General features: G+C 56.6%; 2 protein-coding genes across 2 annotated transcripts in view; one reads left to right on the top strand and one right to left on the bottom strand.

The window, feature by feature from the left end:
- KLHDC9 (kelch domain containing 9) overlaps positions 1 to 19,751 on the bottom strand; it is a 32,774-nt gene that overhangs the window by 7,892 nt on the left and 5,131 nt on the right. The window lies entirely within an intron of this gene.
- LOC102447139 (V-type proton ATPase catalytic subunit A-like) lies at positions 20 to 19,434 on the top strand. Its single transcript, XM_075906990.1, has 16 exons — positions 20 to 340; positions 2,172 to 2,368; positions 3,203 to 3,327; positions 5,793 to 5,921; positions 6,716 to 6,930; positions 9,496 to 9,633; positions 10,329 to 10,480; positions 12,101 to 12,263; positions 13,319 to 13,427; positions 13,822 to 13,944; positions 14,707 to 14,821; positions 16,151 to 16,214; positions 16,315 to 16,518; positions 16,616 to 16,710; positions 17,796 to 17,967; positions 19,255 to 19,434. The coding sequence occupies exons 3-16, from the start codon at positions 3,246 to 3,248 to the stop codon at positions 19,345 to 19,347; spliced, it is 1,854 nt and encodes a 617-aa protein (XP_075763105.1). The 5' UTR covers positions 20 to 340; positions 2,172 to 2,368; positions 3,203 to 3,245; the 3' UTR covers positions 19,348 to 19,434.

A 19,751-nucleotide genomic window follows, 5' to 3' on the forward strand; every position in this document is an offset into this window, starting at 1 on the left:
GGGCAGGCGGAGCTGAGCTCCCCAAGAAGCTGTCAGCAGAGCCTCATGCGCCCTGTGGGGTCTGTCTGTAGGAGCGATGGGCACTAGGGGACATGGGGCAGCTGCTCCAAAGTGGGGGCCAAAGAAGGCCTCTTTTCCTCCTCCGGGGCATGAAGGAGACTCAGAAGACAGTTCCCCAGATGTTCTCGCAGAGGACATGGTTTTGGACAGGGGTGCAAATGTTGAGTTGAAAACCTTGAACAATGCACCTACCAGTAACGGGGCAGCCGGAGTCTGTATGAGAAACCAGAGCATCCGTTCAAAGCGAGCAATGGTGAAAGTAACTTAACATTTCTTACAGGTACTGTCTTACAGGTCTCTGCCAGCTCTTAAAATAGCTCCTTGCTGGCTTTTGCCGCAGCTCAGCCAGCTCTTGCTGGAGCTGCGATCATGAGCACCCACTCACTTCCACCTCTGTCTGTGGAATGGCTAGTGTTTCGCGGCAGGAATTCAAAAATATTTCAAATGCTGTCTCTGTAGAGTACCTGCAACTCCGTTAGTACCAGGATGTTGACGAGACAAGATGGGTGAGGTAACACTGTTTACAGCGCTTTCCACACCGCCAGTGTTTTGTGTGCATAAATTGGGTGTTTACTGTAGAAACTCGGGGGCCTACGGTCCAATGGAAAGAGACTAATAAGAAAAAGTGAGGTCTTCCTTCAGGGCTTTATATGCAATAGCCCTGCGGTGGAACTCTGTCGAATGCTTTTCAACATGGCCAAACCACCTGTCTTTGGTTGTGTGCAGAAATTTCACAATGGTCATGGGAAGGGCCCCATCCACCACCGCTTGCTGCCCCTGGACAGGGAGAGGGGGAAAGGTAGAGGACACAGAACCATGGGAGGTAGCACATTAGAGTGGGAATGTCCCCATGCATAGAATTTGCTCCCCCAAGTTAGAGGTCGGGACAGATCAGCCAAAAAGAACCCCTCAGTGTCAAAAACTGCTAGAGTAGCAGATTGCAGCAGCCTGGTACCTGCCATAGGTGATTCATGGTAGCACTTGGGAGGTGCACTGCCCCTGGAAGTCCCCACCAAAATGTTAATTGCTTAATGGGGTGCCCCCATATATCCCGCTGTCTGGCCCTCCCTGCAACCCCTCCTCTGCAAGCACCAGTAGCCCCTGAGGGGGGATCTGGTGGTTAAAGTAAGTAGGTGGGGAGTCAGGAATCCAAGTTCAGTTCCCATCCATGTGATAGTGTGTGAGGGCTGGGTGATTAAAGCTGGAATTCTTGGCTACTGTGGGGGCTAGTGGTTAGAGCAGGATGCCAGGAGCTAGGACTCCTGGGTTCTGCTCTCAACTTTGAGGTGTGGGGTACAGTAGTTAAGATGCAGGAATCAGGACTTCTGGCTTCCTCTCGCTCCCTAACTTTGCGTCAGGTTTTTTTTCTTGCCCCATGCCTTAGTTTCCCCAACTGTAAAATGGGTGTAACAAACCCACGTCTCGGGGAGCTCGTGAGGCTCTATGCTCTGAGGTGTATGACGTGCTTTACTGCCTGACTGTCCCATTTCGCTGGTCTGCACCACCCTGGCTTGTAAATGAACAGAGCTGAAACCATGTCAGAGTAGGTGCCCTGGCAGAACATTAAAGACTCTTTTTGGGGGAGGAAGAGTTCGCCATGGTCTCCTTGCTGCCATTGCCCCTTCCCATCAACAGTGCAGCATCCTGCGTGCCCCCCGTTGCACTCCACCCCAGAAGCAGCTGCATCCCCATGTAGAGGAGGATTTTGCAAAGGGCCTGAGCAATGGTTAGAGTTCTTATACCCTGTCCCCTTGTCTGATGTAAGATTGAGTCCCCTGGTCCAGGCTCCAGGGGTTGGCCCAGCCTTGCTCTCAATAGCACAAGCAATGAGGCTGCGGGGATGACCCACACTGGGGTAGGACAGTCCCAGGGCGAGCACCTTGCGGGGAGGCTGCTCAGCTGTGCAGCCTGGGGTGAGCTTAGGGACGGACGGTGGGTGGGAGACAGGGCGATGGGGGCAGCTAGTCAATGGCTGTGGGGAGCCGCTGGATGGGGACAGAAAGGGAGGGCAGCAGGACATGGAGCCACCTACAGAGAATGTTTACTGTACACAGCTCTGCTGGCTGTTTGATGCTGGCTCTGAGCGCTCTGTTTCCTGACTCCCCTTCCAGTGACCTCCAAGCTCTTCCTAGCTCCCTGGAACCTGCTCAGGTGAGAACTGGTTTCAAAGCAGGAGGGAGCCAGCCCTGGCCCTGTCCTCTCTGCCTTGCTGCTGTGTAAACCTATGTGAAGGCAGGGCACAGCCCGGGTGACTGCTCACAGCCTGCCAGCCACGGGGCAGAGGACAGACAGCGCCTGAGACGAGCAGGTAGGAATAATTCTCTCATCTGCAACACCACTTGCAACCCAGCCCTTTAAGAGTAGTCGACTGGGAATCAGGACCCCAGGCTTCTATCTCTGTATCTGTGAGGGGAGTGGTGTCTAGTGGTTGGAGCAGTGGGCTGGGATTCAGGACCCCTGGGTTCTGCCCCCAGCTTTTGGAGGAGGGGAGTGTGAGTTAGCACAAAGAGGACTAGCAAACATGTCCAGGCCAGTCTTGCTGTGACCCAGACTCTGGCAGTAGGACACAGGAAATCCTCTCTCTGAGAGATTCCCCACCCCTGCTCAGGGAGTTTGTTTCCCCAGAGCACAGTTCCAAGCCCCATTTTTCATCACTCTAAGCCTCACTCTCCTCCCCAGCACAGAGTCTACATTTTCATGATTACTATGGAGTTTCCCAGCCTGGCTGGCTGACGCCCACGGTCATTGCTGACAGCCCCGGGCATATCCAGAGCCTGCAGAAAGCTAGGCCCTTTCTTCTGAACTTCTCTCAGGCCACGGACTCAAGGGGCAATTCAGGCTCCCCTCCTCCATGCCAGAGAGACCCCTGGGACCCACTGAGTGTTGGCACTTGGCGTGTTTCAGTTGTGAGCTCCATGGGGAAGCCCAGGTCACACACCCCTGCGCCTACCAGCAGCCCTGTCTTGGGGGTAGAGGGGGGAAGAGGCATTTGATGGGAGGCATGGCTGGCCTAAATCTCAAGCAAGAGAGAACTTGACAGGCACCGATTCCCTGTAGAGCAGTGCGAGCAGCCAGCTGGGTCTGCAGGGCACCAGCAGAGCAACCCCCTAGTTTGGTTTAAATTCTCTCTTTGGAAACTCAGCCGCCGCTGAACCCCGGAGCTGGTTCCCTGCAGCGCGGGAGCCATGGAGTTCTCCAGCCTGCCTACGCTAGAGGATGAGGAGAAGGAGAGCACGCTGGGGTTTGTCCACGGTGTCTCCGGGCCAGGTAGGTGAGAGTGGTGCACTTCCCAGGAGCAGGCAGACTTTGGGTGCTAGGAATCCGGGCCCTGCTGGGACAATCTGAGGACAATCTACCCCAGGGTCTGGGATGCCGGCCACCAAGCCTGGCCAGAGCTCATTTCCTAGCCACGCTGGGGAAGAAGCACATCTGGCCACAAAACAAGGGCAGAGCAAAGAAATCTGGATTTTTTCCCCTTTTTAAGATACAATGGAAGCATTTATTATTAATATCACAGAATTTAAATGGCTGGTTTAAAATTGCATCCAGCTATTTACTTCCCAGTGGCTGATGCTTGGCTTTCTCCCCAGTGTCCATTGCCAAGGGGGATATTTTCATCCTGTTCCTTGACAGGCCCGTATGCAGGGGTGCGTGCAAAGGGCAAAAGCACCCCTCCCCCATGGTCCTCCATGGGGCTGCTTCTGGTGCATTGCCCCAGCCTCCCTTCTCCATGCTCTGGCCAGCTGGGGGAAGGCTGGGGCAGTGCACTGGGGCCGTGCAATGCTTGAGCCTCCCCCACCCCAGACTTCAGCCGGCCAAGGGAATGCTGGGGCTGATTTTCCCCCTCTCCCCCAGGAGCAAAACTGGGAGGTGGGGCTGGGTCTCGCTCCTGAGGGAAAGGGGTGGGAAATCAGCCCCAGCCTTCCCCCAGCTGGCCGGAGCATGCTTACTTGGACCATAGGGGGATGCGTTCACACCCTTGCAGTCCACATTTACCAAAAAAGCACTCCCCAAAGAATTCCTGCATACGGGCCTGCTTGAAATACTTTCCCAGAAGTTGGTGAGGTTTCACAGGGATCATTCACTCCCCCCACTTCCCCTCCAGACCAAGAAGTTTGTCACAATTTGACCACAACAGCACACATTCCCCCACCCTGGATAGCCCCACAGCCCCTGCTACGGTCACAGCCAGCTCGGCCTTCCGGCCGACAGCCTATGCATCTAAAAAGGCTCCCAGTAGCTCTGTGGTGAGAGTCCCCATCGCTATGCACAGCCCTGGAAAAAGCAATTGTGGTTGGAAGCGATAGAGATTTGATGCCACTCACCGAAAAGTGTTAGTAAAAATCCAGCTGCAGCTGCTATAGACATTTATCCTTGGGCTTAATTTTAAGTACACAAGTCCGGCTGTGTCTAGACTGGCCAGTTTTTCTGGAAAATCAGCCGCTTTTCCGGAAAAACTTGCCAGCTGTCTACACTGGCTGCTTGAATTTCCGCAAAAGCACTGACTTCCTACTGTTAGAAATCAGTGCTTTTTGCGGAAATACTAGGCTGCTCCCGTTCGGGCAAAAGTCCCTTTTGCGCAAAAGGGCCAGTGTAGACAGCTCAGATTTGTTTTCCGCAAAAAAGCCCCAATCGCGAAAATGGCCATCGGGGCTTTTTTACGGAAAAGCGTGTCTAGATTGGCACGGACGCTTTTCCGCAAAAAGTGCTTTTGCGGAAAAGCGTCCGTGCCAATCTAGACGCTCTTTTCCAAAAATGCTTTTAACGGAAAATTTTTCCGTTAAAAGCGTTTCCGGAAAATCATGCCAGTCTAGACGTAGCTGTAGTGTCATTGGACAAGTGCTAATAATACCCTGTTCTTCATCAGTAGATCTTCAAGGGCTTTACAGAGGAGGTCAGTAGCTGTAGCCCCAATGTACACATGGGGAAACTGAGACATGTGGCAAGGCCATGACCACACAGGTCACCTGGCAGGCCAGTGGTAGAACTGGGGATAGAACCCAGGGCTTCTAAGGGTTGGGAGGGATCAGGAGCCTTGCTAGTTTGGTTTTAGCCTGTGGTAGTTGGTAACATTCAGGTCAGATGCCCCTCCAGCTGTGGCAATTAGCACCTCCCCTGCCCTGAGCCCCCAGCATTGATAACTCAGTCCATCCTGCATTTCAGGCGGAAGCTGCAGCAGCCCCAACGTTCCTTCCCACTGGCCAGATGGACCCGCCCCCCCATCCAGTCCCCCAAAAGAAATGATTGAAAACATCCTAAGAGATTTTTAAGAGTGATCAGAACAATGACTTAAAGGGCCTTGATTTCCTGCCCCTGGGGCAGGGGCAGGGGATATGAGCAGGGGGCCAGGGAAGGAGTGGGGCGGAAGGGGTAGAGGTCACAGAAGGAGTTGAGATGGGGTAGGAGCAGAAGAGACCGTATGCAGCGGCGTGGGGAGGGAGTGTGGGCGGGAGGGACATGGAAGAGTTGGGGGAGGGGGTGTGGCAGGTGGATAGGGAGGAATCAGGGAGAGGAACAGAGCAGGGGCAAGGGTGGGAGCAAGGGAATACAGGGGGAGAGAAAGGGGTGGAGCAGGTGAGAGCAGAGGAGGTAGGGTAGGGGATACAAGTGTGGGGGCAGGTGAGCTCTGGGTGCTAGGAGCCATGCGGGCCCCCTGGCTCAGGGCATCTCCCCTCCCCTAGCTCAGCCCGGGTTCCATCCCCTGGGTCTAACCCCCCATCTCTTCCCGCCAGTGGTCACTGCCAGCAGCATGGCCGGGGCCGCCATGTACGAGCTGGTGCGTGTGGGGCACACAGAGCTAGTGGGCGAGATCATCCGCCTCGAGGGAGACCTGGCCACCATCCAGGTGTATGAAGAGACCTGTATCCTTGCTGCCAGGCCACACCCCCTGATCCCGCAAGGCCACGCCCCGACCCCTGCCTGACCATGCCCCCATGACCTCTGCCAGGCCACGCCCCTGACCCCACAAAGCCACGCCCCTGACTCCTGCCTGACCATGCCCCCATGACCTCTGCCAGGCCACGCCCCTGACCCCACAAGGCCACGCCCCAACCCCACAAAGCCACGCCCCTGACCCCTGCCTGACCATGCCCCCATGACCTCTGCCAGGCCACACCCCTGAACTTCTACCAGGCCACGTCCCCTGAACCCCCTGCCAGGTCACACCCCCTGAAATCCCTGGCCAGGCTACACTCCCCTGAACCACTCTCCAGGCCATGCCCCTCCATTTCCCTATGGGTCATGTCCTGTGAAGCCTCCCACAAAGCCTTTCTCCCTGTCCCCCCACCAGGTTATACCCCCTGAACCCTCCTAGGTCATGTCCTCTAAACACCCTCGCCAGGCCACTTCCCTTGAACTCCCTCTGGCAGGCCGTGCCTCCTACTGCTCTGGCCAGGCTGCATCTTCTTCCCTACCCAACCAGGCCATCCCCCGCCCCAAATTCTCCCTGCCAGGGTGTGCCTCCTGCCCCCCTATGCGGCCGTGTCCCTTGAAACACCCCCCAGGCTGTGCCCCTTCCAGGCCTGCACCTTGTGCCCTTTGATCACCTGGCCATGCCCATCTAGTTGCAGCCTCCTCTATTTATCCATTGTGGAGGGACCGAGCCAACTAGTCCCTCCCCCCCATCCCTGTGCATGTTCCTGAACGCTGGTGACAGCGGGGGTCTGCGTGGGGGACCCAGTGCTGCGGACGGGGAAGCCGCTCTCCGTGGAGCTGGGCCCGGGCATCATGGGCTCCATCTTTGACGGTATCCAGCGCCCCCTGAAGGACATCACGGAGCTGACCCAGAGCATCTACATCCCCCGCGGTATCAACATCCCCGCGCTGTCCAAGGACATCAAGTGGGACTTCATTCCAAGCCAGAGCGTCCGGGTAGGGGCCCGGCACGGGGCAGCACCTGACGTGGGGAGACTTTGTCAGCAATTTTGCCTTCGCCGAGCCAGTTCCTGGGCATCTGGAGGGCACCACCTGCAGGGGTCACTGTATCACCAGGCATGGGCTGTGCCCAGCTCTGACGGCAGATGCAGCATACCCGGAAATGCCCCAGTAGAGCAAGAGGACCAGCTATCCAGGAATGTGCCCTGGGGTCGCAGCCTCACGCTAGCACCTCCAGGTGCACAGCACCCCCTAGTGCTGCTGCGGATAGCGTCCCCTTGTGCAAACTGAAAAACTTGAAATTTGGCCCCTGCATTTCCTAAACTCCTTGGCCCCGAGGGACATGAGGAAACCAGAACTTTTGTTCCTGGACCTATTTGTCTGTTCCTGCTGCTCCTTTCCATCTCTCAGGTCATCACAACAGGGATACATTGGGGACACCTCAACCAGAGACCTCCTCTGGGGAAGGGAATGCGGGGCAGGTGTATCCCTGAGGATAAGCAAGGACCCAGGAGCCCAGACAACTGTGGATCATTCCTCCCCAACTACTTCTGATTGGGGAGGAATGTTCCCCATATGAGGCAGGCAGCCCTTGGAGAACAGAGAGGGTCAGTGCCACAGAGCACCCCCTGCTAGTCATATGTCTACATGAACAAAGCATGTCAAACATTCCCTGGGTAATTACAGGGTAATAAGCAGTGTTCCCTGTAAGTTGTGCACTCAGGAGAGACTCAAATGCCGTCCAGCTGATTAGCAGAGCGCCCACAGTGCGGTGTTTTGTTTCTACTAGTAGTGCCCATAGCACATGCCTCTGTGCACATAAAAATTTATTCTGCACATGGATGGAAAAAATCCACACATGAATGGAAAAGATTAGAGGTGACAAGCTTTGTGGGTAGGGGGAAGAGTTAGAAGTGGTATATCTTGACTTTAGTAAGGCATTTGATTCTGTCTCCCAAGATCTTCTCATAAACAAACTCCTAGATGGAGTTACTAACTATAAAAAGGGTGCATAACTGTTTCCAGAGAGTAGGTAGCAATGGTTCACAGTCAAACTGGAAGGGCATATTGAGTGAGGTTCCAAAGGGATCAGTTCTGGGCTGGTTCTGTTCAATATCTTCATCAATGATTTAGATGTTGGCATAGAGAGTACACTTATAAAGTGTATGGATTATGCCAAGATAGGAATGCTTCCAAGTGCTTTGGAGGACAGGGTTAAAATTAAAAATGATGTGGACAAACTGGAGAAATGATATGAAGTAAATAGGTTGAAATTCAATAAGGGCAAATGCAAAATATAGGTTGACCCTCTGTAGTCTGACAGTCTCAGGTTTGGGAAAATCCATGGCCCAGCATGATTTTAGTTAGCCGGATGTCCACTTATCATGGGTGTGGCCAAGTTTCCTCCAGTCCCATAATATTTGTTTACAGACACACCAGACCTAAGTCTCAATGTTCTGTGCTGTTATTTAGCTCTAATTTACCCCAAATGTCTTCTAACATCCCAGTAAGCAGGGAAAGTGTTGATAATGCTGTAAGACGATATTGACCTCCCATGGTCTTTTTTTTCTTTTAATCATAGAACTGGAAGAGACCTCAGAAAGTCATCAAGTCCAGCCCCCTGCTCTAGGCAGGACCAATCCCATCTAAATCAACCCGGCCAGGGCTTTGTCAAGACGGGACTTAAACACCTGGTCAAATTCTCTGGTTCGGCACCGGTCAAATCCTGAAGGTGCTGGACTAGAGAGGTTCAATCTGTACTCCAATCATTTGCACACACATAAAATAGAAGGAAGGAGAACTGCAGAAAGGGAGCTGTGGATCACAAGCTAAGGATGAATCATCAGTGTAATCCTACAGGGAAAAACCCCCCCAAACGTCATTGTGGGATGTGTTATAGCAGGAGTGTTGTAAGCAAGATTCGAGATGTAATTCTGCTCTGCATTGATTATCCCCAAATGGGATATTATGTCTAGTTGTGGATGCCATGTTTCAGTAAAAAATGTGGAGAAATTGGAGAGGGTCCAGAAAAGAACAACAAAAACGATGAAAGGTCTAGAAAACATGACCTATGAGGGAAGACAGAAAGAACTGGGTTTGTTTAGTTTGGAAAAGAGAGGACTGAGCGGGGACATGAGAGCAGCTTTCAAGTATCTAAAAGGGTGTTACAAGGAAGAGGGAGAAAAATTGTTCTCCTTGGTCTCTGATAACAGGACAAGAAGCAATGGGCTTAAATTGCAGCAGGGGAGGTTTAGGCTGGATATTAGGAAAAAGTTCCGTAACTGTTGGGGTGGTTAAACACTGGAATAAATTGCCTAGGGAAGTTGTGGACTCTCCATCATTGGAGATATTTAAGAGCAGGTTAGACAGACACCTGTCAGGGATGATCCAGACAGTGCTTGGTCCTGCCAAGAGGGCAGGGGACTGGACTTAATGACCTCTGGAGGTCCCTTCTAGTCCTATGATTCTATTCTATAATTCTGTGGTGACCGGGCTGCCTTAGCCCTGCAGCCTTCCATGAGATGTGGTCCTGTATCTCACGCTTCTCTTCCCCCTTTTCAGGTCGGGAGCCATGTGACTGGTGGGGACATCTATGGCCTGGTGACCGAGAACTCCCTCATCAAGCACAAGATCATGGTGCCGCCCCGGAGCCATGGCACTGTGACCTATATTGCCCCTCCAGGGCACTATGATGTCTCGGTAATGTGACTACCGGGGGTGGGTTGTGTGGGAAGCACTCAGTTGGGCTCAAAGACAGTGATTGGTCTAGAGCAATGCCTGTTTCCTGCTGTTTATACCACAAGAAGCATTCGAAGCTGGGCATGCAGGTCTAATCCAGTTGGTCTGAGCAGTGCAGTTTGGCTCTGAGTCCATGTCGGGCGGATTTGGACCTAGGAGTCTGGCTCGGGCTCATCTTAAGCCTGTTGCATTTTGATTTTATTTTTAGAAAAAAATGTTTTTTGGTTAGTCCAGCAACTGAGTTGCTCTTCCTGTGTCTCAAACGTTGCCATCAGATGATCACTTCCTGTTTGCTTATTAATAAGCCACAATCCCCTTTATTTAATGAGCCCTTCATATTCCTCTCCCAGGAACTGGCTCCTCCCTGCAATCAGTTGTAGCCCTGGGACAAGCAGTTCTCTTACACTGGAGAGTCTAATATCCCTCACCTCTGCAGGTTTAGAGATGGGGAAACCGAGGCCCAGAGTGGGCACACTGAGACATCAGGGGCTGGGGAGGGCCCAGAATATGGGGAGCACAAAGATAATTAAAGCCCCTAAGCCCCTTCCCGCCCAGTGCAGGGATGATGTAGCTGAGACTCAGCCCAGGGTTGGCTTTCCCCCTCCTCGGGGTGGCTGGCTCCGGGCCCTGCTCAGCCATGTCTGCCCTGCCCCCAGGATGTGGTGCTGGAGCTGGACTTCGAGGGTGTGGCAGAGCAGCTCACCATGGTGCAGGTGTGGCCTGTGCGGCAGATCCGGCCTGTGATGGAGAAACTCCCTGCCAACTACCCGCTGCTGACCGGCCAGAGGGTCCTGGATGCCCTGTTTCCGTAAGAGACGCCCCTTGCCCCACGCTCAGCCTGCTGCTGGCGGGAGGGACAGTGCTGGGGAGCTCACACGATGCTCAGGGTGGTGGAGGGGAAGACCCCAGGGAGATGGTGAGACTGTGGCTTTCCCTCCATGTCCCCTGGCGCCGGAGGCAAAGACAAGGGAGAGCAGTGAGAAGTGGGTGTCTTACAGTGTCCAACAGCAGGGGATGCTGTGGGGAATGGGGCAAGAACATTGGCCATGAAAGGAGCTACTCCCAGCTCCTGCCTCTCCCAACAGGGGGCGCTGTGCAGAGTGGGGCAGGAGGACTGGCTGTGGGGGGAGCTCCTGGCTACTCCCAACCCCTGCCCTCTCCCAGCAGGGTGCGTGGTGGGGGAGTGGGGCAGGAGGACTGGCCGGGGTGGGGAGCTCCTGGCTACTCCCAGCCCCTGCCTCTCCCAGCAGGGGGTGCTGTGGGGAGTGGGGTAGGAGGGCTGGCTATGAGGGGAACTCCCAGCCCTGCCTCAGTCAACTGGGGCGTTGGACCCTCAGTCATAGATCCAAGTGTGCGATGTATTTACGCAGCTTTGGTTTTCTCTGATGCCTCAGCTCCGGCTCCTGGGCCGGCAGCTCCCCCCTCCCTGTGCCATGGGAAGTCCGAGGGAATACTGATCACTTTCCAGCCGCGGTTGAGTCTTTTGGAGGGATGCCAATGTCTCCTCTTGCCGGCACTGCTGGCGTGGCAAGCCTGCCTCTTCCTTCTCTCCCCCTCATTGCTCCTGCTTTCAGCCCTGTGCCCCCCCCCCCCCCGCAATTCCTCCTGCCCCCGCTCTTGGCCTTTACACAGCGCAAAACACGGAGCATTTCACACACGCTTTGCCCCAGTGCTGGTGACACTGCTGCAGCTGGAGACCCCCTGGGGGCGAGCAGGCGGCTTTATCCCTGACAGGCCCCCCAACCAGTGTCACTCTCTCCAGGGTAGTGATGGAAGGCTGGTTGCTAGGAGCTTTACTCTGGCATCTATAGCTCCCTGCTCCCTTTGGTGCTTAGTATATTTGCTGCCCCATCTTGCCCTCCCCCCTGTTGGTGTAGCAGCTGGGATCCACAAGTGGCTGTCAGCAGGGACTGAGCCCCAGTCTACAAGCACCCAGAGCACAACAAGCCTGTGCTGTGTGCAGGGCCGGCCCACAACATTTTGGCACCTGAGGCGGGGAGCTCAAAGGACGCCCCCATGCCCCCTCGCTTGGGCCAAAACTTGGAAAGGTCTCTTGTGCCCTCCTTCCTCCAGCACAGCACTCCACCATCTCTGCATCTAGAGCAGAGAGAATACCTCTGCACCAGCAGCAGACACAATTTTCTACACTCTGGGTCCTAGTGGCACTCCCCTCCCCCAGTCTGGCACCTGAGGCGACTGCCTCAGTTCACCTCACGGTAGGGCCAGCCCTGGCCGTGTGGGCTGCAGGAGTGAGGGGTAGAGGTTAAGTCACCGGCCAGCAGGGGGTGCCCTGTCACACACCCTGCCACCGTGTGGCTGCTCTGAGTGACCCAGGGAATGGTGGGAACAGGGGAGCCGTGGAAGGGGAGGGGGACGGTGCCCCAGGCTGCTTCCCGTGCTGTTGGCTCAGGGCGCCCTTGCTCCACAGGTGTGTCCAGGGCGGGACCACAGCCATCCCGGGGGCCTTTGGCTGCGGCAAGACGGTGATTTCCCAGTCGCTGTCCAAGTACTCCAACAGCGACGTCATCATCTACGTGGGGTGTGGCGAGCGCGGCAACGAGATGTCGGAGGTGCTGCGGGATTTCCCCGAGGTGAGCGAGAGTGGGAGCCCGCGGGGGGGGGGGGGGGGGGCACACCCAGCTGGGGGTGGGAGCCACGGGCCATGGGAGGCATCTCATTGATGAGGGGGTGTGATCCATGGATGATGGGGGGAGGAGGGAGCCCTGGGCCATGGAGAGGTGGGAGCCCTGGACCATGGTGGAGGGTGTGAGGGGGAAACTCCCTTGTACTGGGGGCAGCTCATGAGCTGGGGGTGCTGTGGGCTTGCTGGGATCCTGTGTTGTCTGCGTTTCTCCAGTCAAACCTGGGCTCAGGAGCCATGTGCCTTCTGCCACCAACATCTGCAGCTCCCCTTGGGCATGTCGGAGCTGCTCCTCACTGGGACTCCTAGCCAGTCCGGTAGGGGTAGTGTTGGACTGGTCCCAGCTGGAACCCTCTCTTGGGGCCTCCTGAGACCTCTTCCACTTGGATCTCCAGGACTTCAGTCTGGCTGCAGTCTCGTCACTCGGGCTAATCCCAGGGAAGGGCGCCCCACACAGCCAGAGTCACAGACACACCAGACCTCTCCAGTCTGGAGCCTTTACTGAACTTTTGGGGCCTGGCTTGCTCACTGTGTGGGAGCCAATCCCTGTGCTGCAGCCTCTGTCCAAGCTTGACCTCCACGTCACTCTCCTCTCCATCTGACACTTGTCTTGTCCATTGTTATCTTTTCGGTAATAAATGGTTCCTCAGGTGTTCTCCCTCTTGTCTTAACTAGCTCAGACGTCTTGTCTTCTCTGCACCCTGACTGTTAGCACAAACATGCTGTTTCCAGCCTGCTAAGCATTTTCCTTCCCTGCTCCTATCTCCTAAGAGATGGGTCTGTCCATGTTTAATTATGTATGGCAGGCAGGCCTATGTTCCTATACCCCCTGGCCGGGTGGGCACAAGCCATGCTGGGACCCTCCTGGCTGGGCCAGAAGTGGTGGGCTGGCCAGTCCCAAAGGGGGACTCCTGGCTGGTTCAGTGGGCGTGTACAGGGCTAGTGCTGGTTGGGAGACCTTTGGGGCCTGTCCCGAGCACTGACTCTGCTGCACTTTGCCCCCAGCTCACCATGGAGGTGGACGGGAAGACAGAGACCATCATGAAGCGCACCGCCCTGGTGGCCAACACGTCCAACATGCCCGTGGCTGCTCGGGAGGCCTCCATCTACACAGGTGAGCACCTGTGCCCTTGCTATCTGTCATGTATCCCCCAACATGGTGCCCGCAGGAGGGACTCCCTGATGCATGGAAAGCGGGGGAAAGGTTCAGCCTCCCAGGCCCCAGCTTTGTGGGACAAAGCATCACAGAATTCAGTCCGACTCACAGTCTGCCAGGGCTGGGGTAGCAGGGGCTACGGGTCGGGAATGAGGGGCACTGGCAGAGCTGGGAGGGAGCAGGGTTGGACAGCAGGGGGCTGTGGGTCGGGACTGAGGGGCACTGGCAGAGCTGGGAGGGAGCAGGGTTGGACAGCAGGGGGCTGTGGGTCGGGAGTGAGGGGCACTGGCAGAGCTGTGGGGCTCTGGCAGGGATCTGTGGGATTTGTGTTGCTGATGCCGGCATCCCATAGGGATCACGCTTTCTGAGTATTTCCGCGACATGGGCTACCACGTCAGCATGATGGCCGACTCCACCTCCCGCTGGGCCGAGGCGCTGCGCGAGATCTCCGGCCGGCTGGCGGAGATGCCTGCAGGTGATGCTCTGCCTGCTGTGCGGCCAGGGCCCTGCATGGAGGGCCGCTGGGGGTCCATTGGGGGCGGGGCATGATTAACCTCAATTCTGAACCCCTCTGGGAAAGCAAAATGGGGCCCAGCAAGTGCGCATTCCCCCAGATCCAGCCATGCTCCCTGTGGCAGCTGGTTCCCAGCGCTGGGGATAGGGCCTGCTCCATTGCTGGGTGTTCTGACATGTCTTCCCTCTGCACCCCTCTGCCTCGATTGGTGCAGTCCCATCCCCCTATCCAGCCCCGATTGGTTCTGTCCCTTTTCTATGGCCACCCCCCTCTTGCTGCCCCGATTGGTGTCATCCCCAGGGACATCCCAAGCAGCCCCTGATTGTTTCTCTTCCTTTTCCATGGTCACCCCCCTCTTGCTGGCCCAGTTGGTACCATCCCCAGGGGCATCTCCAGATTAGTGTTGTCCTGTCCCCAGGGCACCCCCAGGGGTCCTGTCCGAGAGGGCTTAGGCCATGATGGGCAGAGGGGTTCCCAGCCCCAATGTGGGGATCAGCGAGGTAGGGGACTAAATGCACTGCAAGGAGCTAGGCGGTCCTGAGACAGAGCCCCCTCTGCTTCCCCTATGAGAGGGACTCCAGCCACGTTGCCAGCCCCCCATTAGCTTGTGATCTCCAATCTCCTACCCCTCTGACCCAGCCTGGTCCAGAAGGTTCCCCCTGCTGCAGCTGAGACCCGCCCTGCTTCAGGCATCCCCAGTTACCCTGTGGCTTTGCTTTCCAGACAGCGGGTACCCTGCCTACCTCGGCGCCCGCCTGGCCTCCTTCTATGAGAGGGCGGGACGGGTGAAGTGCCTGGGCACCCCGGAGCGGGAGGGGAGCGTCAGCATCGTCGGCGCGTGAGTCCTTCCTCCCTTCCCTGAGTGTCTGGCCACCCGGCTGTGATGTCGTGACACTGATGAGGTGGGGGAGTCGAAGTCAACATGGGGAAAGGCCCCTGACACCCTGATGCACCCTGATACCTCCACAACCTCCAAGTTCCCGACATCCCCTCCCTGACCCCCAACGCTCTATCCAGCCACTTCTGTATTTTGCCACCTATCTCTACATCCATCCATCCATCCATCCATCCATCCACCTGTCTATCCATTTATCTATCCCTGCACCCACCTCCACCAGAATCTATCTACCCATCTCTGCATCCATTCATCCACCTGTCCATCCATTTCCCTACCCTTTCTTGCATCCATCCATCCATCCATCCATCCATCCATCCATCCATCCAGTGTGCCCTAATGACACATTAGGGTGCATTAGGAGGAGCATTGCCAGCTGATCCAGAGAAGTGATTATTCCCCTTTATTCGGCACTGGTGAGGCCACATCTGGAGTATTGTGTCCAGTTCTGGGCCCCCCACTATAGAAAGGATGTGGACACATTGGAGAGGGTCCAGCAGAGGGCAACCAAAATAATTAGGAGGCTAGAGCACATTTCCTATGAGGAGAGGCTGAGGGGTTTGGGATTATTTAGTCTGCAGAAGAGAAGAGTGAGGGGGGATTTGAGAGCAGCCTTCAACTACCTGAGAGGAGGTTCCAAAGAGGCTGGAGAGAGGCTGTTCTCAGTAGTGATGGATGGCAGAACAAGGAGCAATGGTCTCAAGTTACAGTGGGGGAGGTCTAGGTTGGATATTAGGAAAAACTATTTCCCTAGGAGGGTGGGGAAGCACTGGGATGGGTTCCCTAGGGAGGGGGTGGAATCTCCATCCCTAGAGGTTTTTAAGTCCTGGCTTGATGAAGCCCTGGCTGGGATGATTTAGTTGGGATTGGTCCTGCTTTGGGCAGGGGGCTGGACTCGATGACTCCTGAGGTCTCTTCCAACCCCAGGATTCTATGATCCCCCCCATTCACACACACCCACATCCATCCAGCCATCTATCCTGCATCTGCTCACTCCAGCATCTATCCACCCATCCTTACCTCCGTCCATCTGTAAGGGCTACACATACACCTATCCATCCATCTGTTCAGCTATCCATTTACCTATCCCTGCACCCATCCACCCTAGCATCCATCCCTCCATCCACACAGTGTCTGCCCCACGTTCATTGCTGTGGTACCTTAGCCCCACTGGGTGGGGGGTAGGAAGCTCAGCCCCAGCAGGATCCAGCTGTGGACTAGCGGACAGAGAGGCAGGTTGCTCTGACTAAGTTCCTCTCTGTGTTACCCCAGTGTGTCTCCCCCGGGAGGGGACTTCTCCGACCCTGTGACCTCTGCGACCCTGGGGATCGTCCAGGTGAGTCTCCCTGGGGCCTTTGACCGCCCTTGGGAATCACCCCCTCCCCCAGTCCTGACCCTGTTCTCACTAACCAGCGTGTCTCTCCCGCCCTGCCCAGGTCTTCTGGGGGCTGGACAAGAAGCTGGCCCAGCGGAAGCACTTCCCCTCGGTGAACTGGCTCATCAGCTACAGCAAGTACATGAGGGCGCTGGACGAGCACTACGAGCGCCATCACCCCGAGTTCACCGCCCTGCGCACCAAGGCTAAGGAGATCCTGCAGGAGGAGGAGGACCTGGCCGAGATCGTGCAGCTCGTGGGCAAGGTGAGGAGGTGGGGATGGGGGGGATGGGGAGGGGAAGGAAGGAGGGAGGGGTGGAGGTGGAGAGAAGGGCTAACCGACCCCCTCCCTTCTCCCACAGGCCTCCCTGGCTGAGTCTGACAAGATCACGCTGGAAGTGGCCAAGCTCATCAAGGACGACTTCTTGCAGCAGAATGGCTACTCCTCCTATGACAGGTGCCAGCTGCCCCAGCCCCGGCCTGCCCCACAGCCCTGGACCCACAGCCCATGGCCCCCGGCCTGCCCCATAGCCACAGCCCCGGCCTGCCCCACAGCCCTGGACCCACAGCCCATGGCCCCCGGCCTGCCCCACAGCCACAGCCCCGGCCTGCCCCACAGCCCATGGCCCCCAGCCTGCCCCACAGCCACGGCCCCCGGCCTGCCCCATAGCCACAGCCCCGGCCTGCCCCACAGCCCTGGACCCCGCCTGCCCCACAGCCCTGGACCCACAGCCATGGCCCCCTGAGGGCCCCACAATCCCAGCTCTGTTTGCCCTACAGCCATGGACCCCAGCCAGCCCCTCAGCCCCAGCCCCGGCCGCTCTCCATCCATGCCCATACATCCCTATCATGCTCTATCCATCCCCATACACCCAAATTGCTCTCCATCCCTCCACCTCATCTCTCTGTCCCGCCATTCCCTCCAGCAGTCACAGCCACACCTGGGCATTGGTTATGTCCAGAGTTCGCTCTCTTCTCCCTACCCCAGTGGCTCAGCGGTTCTGGCTGAAGAAGGCATTCTTCTCTTCCTGTCCTAAATGACTGCTGGGCGTTGATGGGCCGCACCCCAAAGTCAGCCGGGTTTAGCATAGGGGAGACAATTCCCTGCTGGCTTCCACTGGGTGGATCTCCTCTGGCATGGGAAACAGGAGTGAGGGCAAAGCAGGGATTGGGGCCAAAGGCCACTGGGGCGATGAAAGGGGCGGTGGTGGGCTGACGTTGATCAGGGAGGGCTCTGCCTGGTAGGAAGAACTGGTGCTGAGTATGGCCCAGTGATGGTAGCCTTGGAGCCCAGCCTGGCAGAGGGAATTTTGGACGCTCAGGGCACATGGGGATCTAGCTCCTCTCTAGCTCCCTCCCCACTCCGAGCACACTCTGTTGTTGTTGGACCCCCGCCCCCTCCCATTCCTGCCCCGAGCTGCTGCTGCTCCAGGAGGGCCTTGCTGTAGGGGACTCCAGGGAGCAGCTCCAGTGTTGTGTCCATAGGGGCTGCCCCAGAGACTCCCTGACACCCCAGGGCTGTCTCTGTCTCTGTCGCGGCAGGTTCTGTCCCTTCTACAAGACGGTGGGGATGCTGCAGAACATGATCGCCTTCCACGACCTGGCCCAGCACGCAGTGGAGACCACGGCCCACTCCGAGAACAGGATCACCTGGGCCGTGATCCGCGAGAACCTTGGGGACATCATGTACAAGCTGAGCTCCATGAAGTTCAAGGTGAGAGGCCGCACAGCTGTAGCTCTGCGCTAGTGTATGTTATGGCAGGGGCAGTCGGCCCTGGGGCTGACATGTATTAGCTAATTAAACTGCTCCAGAATGGCAGGTGCGGCATGGCTTTCAAATCCATTTGTCCAGCCGTCCACCTCCATCCATCCACCCGCTCACTCTCTATCTATCTAGCCACTTACCCACCCCCCTACCCTCCATCCCTCTGTCCACCCACCCACCCCATCCATCCACCCACCAACCCTCCATCCATCTAGCCACCAACCCGCCTACCATCTCTTCATCTACCCACCTGCCCACCCTCCATCCATCTAGCCACCCATTATCCATCTAGCTACTATATCATCCATCCATCCCTCCAGTGATTATCCATCAATCCACCTACACTTCATCTATCCATCCATCTGCCCACCCTCCATCCATCTAGCCACCCATTGTCCATCTAGCCACTATCATCCATCTCTCCACCGATTATCCATCCATCCTTCCACCATCCATCCAGCCACTGACCATCCATCCATCCTACTCTTCCACCCACCCACACTTCCATGCAACTCCTTCCTTCCGCCTGCAGTTTCTCTAGCTAGCTGTCCCCTTGCCATTGGAGCATTGAGAGGCCCTTCTGTGACACCAGATTACTTCCTACCAAGCATCTCGAGGAACCGCCCTCTCGCTCCCCTGCAGACTTGCTGGCATCACTCAGCCCACTGCCTTGTGACCAGACCGTCACATGCAGGACAGAGATGCCATCTGGGACCTTAGCCATGCTCCCATATGGGAAGGGATTCCCTTTGGCCCCACCCTTTTGTTATGGCCCCAGCCCCAACCATTCACCCCCACCCTAGCCTGGAGCCACTCCCACTCCCCAGTCCCTCATCCTCACCCAGAGCCCACACCACAATCCACTGCCCCAGCCCCGAGATGCCTCCTCCACCATAAACCCTTTGTCCCTCCACCCCATACAAAGAAGAGGGGGCAGGACTTGGACCCATTCTGGGCCCCACCAAAAGTTCCCCGAACCTGCCACCCCGGCATGTTAGGCTCCCTAAATCAGAGACCAGTTTGGCAAAAGTTGTCCCTAAATTTGTACTAGCCCAACAGGATCCTGCTCTTCAGAGGCCCCTGCACTGCTACGGTAACACACATAATCTGAAAGGCTGATAGTAAACAGAGACTCAGGTGCTGCACCCTTTGCGCCTTCCCTGGCCTTCCCCTCTGGTCTGAGGCAAGGGGGCTTTCTAACAACTGACGCTCGCTCACTCGTCTCTCCTTTCCAAGGACCCGGGGAAGGACGGGGAAGCGAAGATTAAGGCGGATTACGCGCAGCTGAATGAGGAAATGCAGAACGCTTTCCGCGGCCTGGAGGACTGAGGGGCGGGAGCTGGGCTCTTGGCTGGTTGGCTGGCGATTTGGGTCTTGATCAGTAACGTCTGTTTTTATAAAACCCTGTTAAAATGGCTCGTTTGCTCCCAAATTCCCTTGTCGTGAGTCGGCTGTGATGGATGGCACCCTCCTGTAACCCATTTCCTGGCGTGGGTCACCCTGATCGCTACCCGTGGGGCCTCCGTTTCCTTTGCGAAGGCTAGTGCTCCGTTGGGGGAGGGAAGGGGCCGGGCCCAGCAGATATGGGCTGTGCAGACAGTAGGGTTGTTGCTAATGATGAGTGTGAGAGTTCCAGGAAGGATGTTCCCAGAAGCAGGGCAGGATTCTGTCCTAGTGCCCTGGGAATCTTCGGGACCGGCCAAGAGCCCGGCGCGTTCGCCTAGAAGTTGGAC

This window comes from Pelodiscus sinensis, chromosome 24, assembly GCF_049634645.1.
Source record: "Pelodiscus sinensis isolate JC-2024 chromosome 24, ASM4963464v1, whole genome shotgun sequence".
Taxonomy (NCBI): Eukaryota; Metazoa; Chordata; order Testudines; family Trionychidae; genus Pelodiscus; species Pelodiscus sinensis.

What these genes read in the sequence shown, in the direction of transcription:
- LOC102447139 (XM_075906990.1), top strand. Translation starts at nt 3,246, where the DNA reads ATGGAGTTCTCCAGCCTGCCTACGCTAGAGGATGAGGAGAAGGAGAGC. An exon ending in CCACGGTGTCTCCGGGCCAG is followed by an intron (nt 3,328 to 5,792) that starts GTAGGTGAGAGT and finishes TCTTCCCGCCAG; the next exon opens with TGGTCACTGCCAGCAGCATG. An exon ending in CGACCCTGGGGATCGTCCAG is followed by an intron (nt 16,215 to 16,314) that starts GTGAGTCTCCCT and finishes CGCCCTGCCCAG; the next exon opens with GTCTTCTGGGGGCTGGACAA.